General features: G+C 48.0%; 1 protein-coding gene across 1 annotated transcript in view; it reads left to right on the top strand.

Moving 5' to 3' along the window:
* Kctd7 (potassium channel tetramerization domain containing 7) overlaps positions 1–4,053 on the top strand; it is an 8,834-nt gene that overhangs the window by 1,939 nt on the left and 2,842 nt on the right. Inside the window, exon 2 of the mRNA XM_021187090.2 lies at positions 1,631–1,800. Within this exon, the coding sequence (XP_021042749.1) occupies positions 1,631–1,800 (170 nt within the window). The remainder of the gene's footprint in view (positions 1–1,630; positions 1,801–4,053) is intronic.

The raw sequence follows: 4,053 nt of genomic DNA, 5'->3' as shown, positions 1-4,053 counted from the left end.
TCCTGGAACTCACTCTGTAGACCAGGCTGGCCTCGAACTCAGAAATCTGCCTGCCTCTGCCTCCTGAGTGCTGGGATTAAAGGCGTGCACCACCACCACGCCTGGCTCAGGTAAGTTTTATTTCATCCATTTATGTCTTTTATTAATGAGGCAGGGTCTCTCTAGGTTGCCCACGTTGGCCTGGAGCTCACTCTATAGACTATGGAGTTCACTGGTCTAGAACTCAGTTTCCTGATTCTGCCTCTCAATGGCTGGGATCAAAGGAGTGCACCACCATGCACAGTGGGGGTCTTTTTTTTTACCCCCCCCCCCAAACAAAGGATGTGTGGAAATTTGGGAAAAGGACTATTTAGATAAACATGAAGACTTTAGACTTTCACCACAGCCAGAGAGATGTAACATTTGGGAAGGGGGGAAATTCTAGGATAAAATGTACCCTGGGATAAAGTTTTAGTTCATCTGTGGTCAGCTGGCTAGAACTGGAACTTGAGGTGCTCCAGGCTAATGACCTTTACTGTTACTTTCCCGTCCTCACTTAGTCCTTGTGACCAAAACCTTGGGTGATGTGGAGCCTAATCAATCAATATAGACTGGGTGGGAGAGAACGGGGGCGGGGGGGTGAGGTGGAGAGCAAGGGCTGGGAGAGCTGAGAGTGAAGCTCTGCGGTAGAGCTCCAGCATAGCACCCGCCAGGCTCTGGATAAGAGAAAAACAGTGATGCGCGGATACTGCGATTCGGTCACAAAGAGCTTTTGGTCTCTGTTCACAACAGGCAAGCACACATGCTCTCCCTGACTTTGGGATGCTTGGCATCTAGGGAAATGGGTTGTCAGGAGAAAATAGTTGCCATTGTGTGGTGCTGTCATTGAGGAGAGTGTAGTGAAGGAAGGCAGGGGAGGGGAGGGGATATGTACGGGATTCCATCTTGGACGCGAGATGGAGGGAAGATCAGTAGTCGTCATGGGATAGAGATGGGCTGGACCCATGCTGCCGAGTGCATGGCGCCTTGGTGTAATTTAGGGTTGGACATACACCTGAGTGGACAGACAAAAGTGTCATCCAGGTATTTACACAGTGAGCAACCTACACCACCATGTGTGGCAGTTTCCTTTGCTAGCTGGGCAGGAGGAGACCATGAAGAGCATCTGTGGCCAAAAAACCAGCCTAAGTAAGGACTTAAAGATGAGACATGGGGCTGGAGAGATGGCTCAGTGGGGAAGAGCACCCGACTGCTCTCCCGAAGGTCCGGAGTTCAAATCCCAGCAACCACATGGTGGCTCATAACCATCCGTAACAAGATCTTCTAGAGTGTCTGAAGACAGCTACAGTGTACTTACATATAATAAATAAATCTTTAAAAAAAAAAAGATGAGACGTTCAAAAAAGAGTAAAAGGCAATGAAAGCTGGTGGGGATTGGAGGATTGGGGTGAAGCGAGAGACCTGATTTAAGGGCTGGCAGGTCGAATGAGTAGGACTCGGTGATAGATGCTCAAGGCAAGTGGGGTGGGAGGTGTCCCCTAGTTTGGGATGACTAAGTGATTGTGACCTGTCAGACCTAGGCAGACTGACTTGGAGGAGCCCAGATCTTGTTGCCTGTGCCAGTCTGAAAGCTGTGGTGGTTCCTTTCCAGTTTCCGGAGGTCGTCCCCCTAAACATTGGAGGGGCTCACTTTACCACGCGCTTGTCTACTCTGCGGCGCTATGAAGACACCATGCTGGCGGCCATGTTCAGCGGGCGGCATTACATCCCTACAGACTCCGAGGGTCGGTACTTCATCGATCGAGACGGCACACACTTTGGGTACGTCTGTCTCTTCCTCTAGGATCAGCTCCGTAGTCATAGCCAGCAAGTAGCCTGGGACTGGGCCTTGGGCATTGCACGGTACCAGAGGAGTGAGTTCCAGGACAGCCAGGACTACACAGAGAAACCCTGTCTCAAAAAAACCAAAAAAAGAAAAGAAAATCACACTTGTATGTTAGTGGGATTTTAACAGCAACAATAACAATGCACACACACACACAAACCCACAGTCTTAATAAATCTGGTATGTACATACCCTAAAGAAATGTGATTATTACACCTCCCCATGAAAATGCTTCTGGCAAATTTTATTAAAAAAAGTTATGCCTTAATTTCATCATGGGTCTTTTTTTTTTTACAATTTATTTTTATTTATTTGTGCTTCTCACTTGTGTGTGGATACCCCGAGAGACCAGAATGGGATGTTGGATCCCCTAAAGCTGGAGTCACAAGCAGTTGTGAGCTGCTGATGTAGGTGCTGGGAACTGAACTTTCGTCCTCTGGAAGGCTGGCAAGTCCTCTTATCCACTGAGCCATCCCTCTGGTCCTCAGTTTCCTTGTTGACATGAGAAAAAAGTGTGGCTATCTAGTAGGTGTGTCAGTGATAGTTAAGGAAAGAGCCTGTGTGTGACCCCGGGGAGGTCAGATCTTCAAAGCGCATGGCTAGCATCCTCTGCTCCTTCAGGCTCTCTGGAGAGGGCTAGAGGGTCGATCTAGCTTTTGACCTTGAACCAGGGACCAGAGAGGCAGAGACTTCGATCGATGTATATGTCTTCGTGTTGACCTCCAAGTAAGAGTGCCCACAAGGGTCATTTTTATCCTTACAAAGGAGCCTCTAGCGATATAATTTGTTTTGCCGAGTCTGGTTTTCCCCAGTGGGGCCATCAGCTGCCTCCGATGGTGAGAAAACAGAGTGTCACATCACTCTGTGGAACTATAAAAAGATTTTTTTGTTTGCAGGCCATTTGGGGAGGGAAGTGCTGGCCCCAGCTGGCGTCTCCCATAGCGCTCTCTAGCTGGGCCTTGCCCGGGTTTTTGTTTGTCAGAACTCATAAGGGTTTATTGAACATCTCAGAGGAATGACTTGAAAGGGGTGGGCGTGGGCTGGAGAGATGGCTGAGAGGCTCAGTGTGTGTCCTGCTCTCGCAGAAGTCCTGAGTTCAGGTCAATTGGCTCTCAACCATCTGTAACTTCAGCTCCAGGAAAGCCAATACTTCTAGCCTCCATGAGTGCCTGTATTCTTGAGCACACACCCACACACACACACACCCAAACAAAATGGAAAAATAATTTAAAAATCCTTAAGGGGGTTGTGGGGAGGGAGAACAGGATCTGATCCAAATTGAGGCTTAGATGCCACTGTCTGTTGGCCTCGAGATGTAGTAGCGTTTAGGCTCGGACTGCTGGACAGCAACAGTTTGTGGCTAATCGGCAGTAGTTATAGTTTTTCAAAAAAATCAGAGTGGTGTTTGGAAGGTACACACATTTTTCTGCTGTTGTAGCTCATGCAGACCACCTACCATCCTAAGGGTTGCTTGGGTCTGGTGAGAGGAAGGGGGGGGGGTCTTCACTGTGCAGCTGGCATTGCTTCAATGAAGTGAGGACCATGGTGGTTGTCGGCTCAGAGTGAGTTATGTCTGGACCTGAGCCTGTGCCAGCTGTGGCTCCTTCAACAAAGGTTTTCCATAACCTTCTAGGCCCCACTTGGGTCTCACTTATAGACTGAAGCTCAGAGAATAACCGGCCTTATAATGTCATTAAGAGGATCATATGGGTGGTGTATGGTTAGTGGCTAGATTAATGCTTAGTGTTAGCTGCTGTTGCTTTAGGGTTTAGATGAATTATTGATGTAGCAGATGGATCTAGGGGTTTCCTTCCTCTCTTCCCATAACCATTGACAATAGGCCTGATTGTTACCCCCCCCCCAGCACTGAAGGGTTTGAAGAGGATTAGAAGGACTGAATCTATACTTTCTGTGTGTAGCTTTACTTAGCTGAGATGCCAGCTAATGTTAGCTCCTGCAGTTTGGTATTTTGTCTTCCCAGACAGCTATAGAATGATAGTGATGGTAAGAACGTGGAATGGGTAGAATGTGTTTGTTACTATTGGAAGTGTGAGGCTACAGCTCTTCCATTATCTGTGTACTTATGACTGAACATTTCTAACATGTACTTGAGAAACTGGTACTGAGTCCATTAAAGGACTTTTCTCCTTCTCCTCCTCCTCCTCCTCCTCCTCCTCCTCCTCCTCCTC

The sequence above is a fragment of the Mus pahari genome, chromosome 23 (genome assembly GCF_900095145.1).
Source record: "Mus pahari chromosome 23, PAHARI_EIJ_v1.1, whole genome shotgun sequence".
Lineage (NCBI taxonomy): Eukaryota > Metazoa > Chordata > Mammalia > Rodentia > Muridae > Mus > Mus pahari.
The sequence above is the reverse complement of the archived record's forward strand: the minus strand, read 5'-3'. Positions and strand labels throughout refer to the sequence as shown.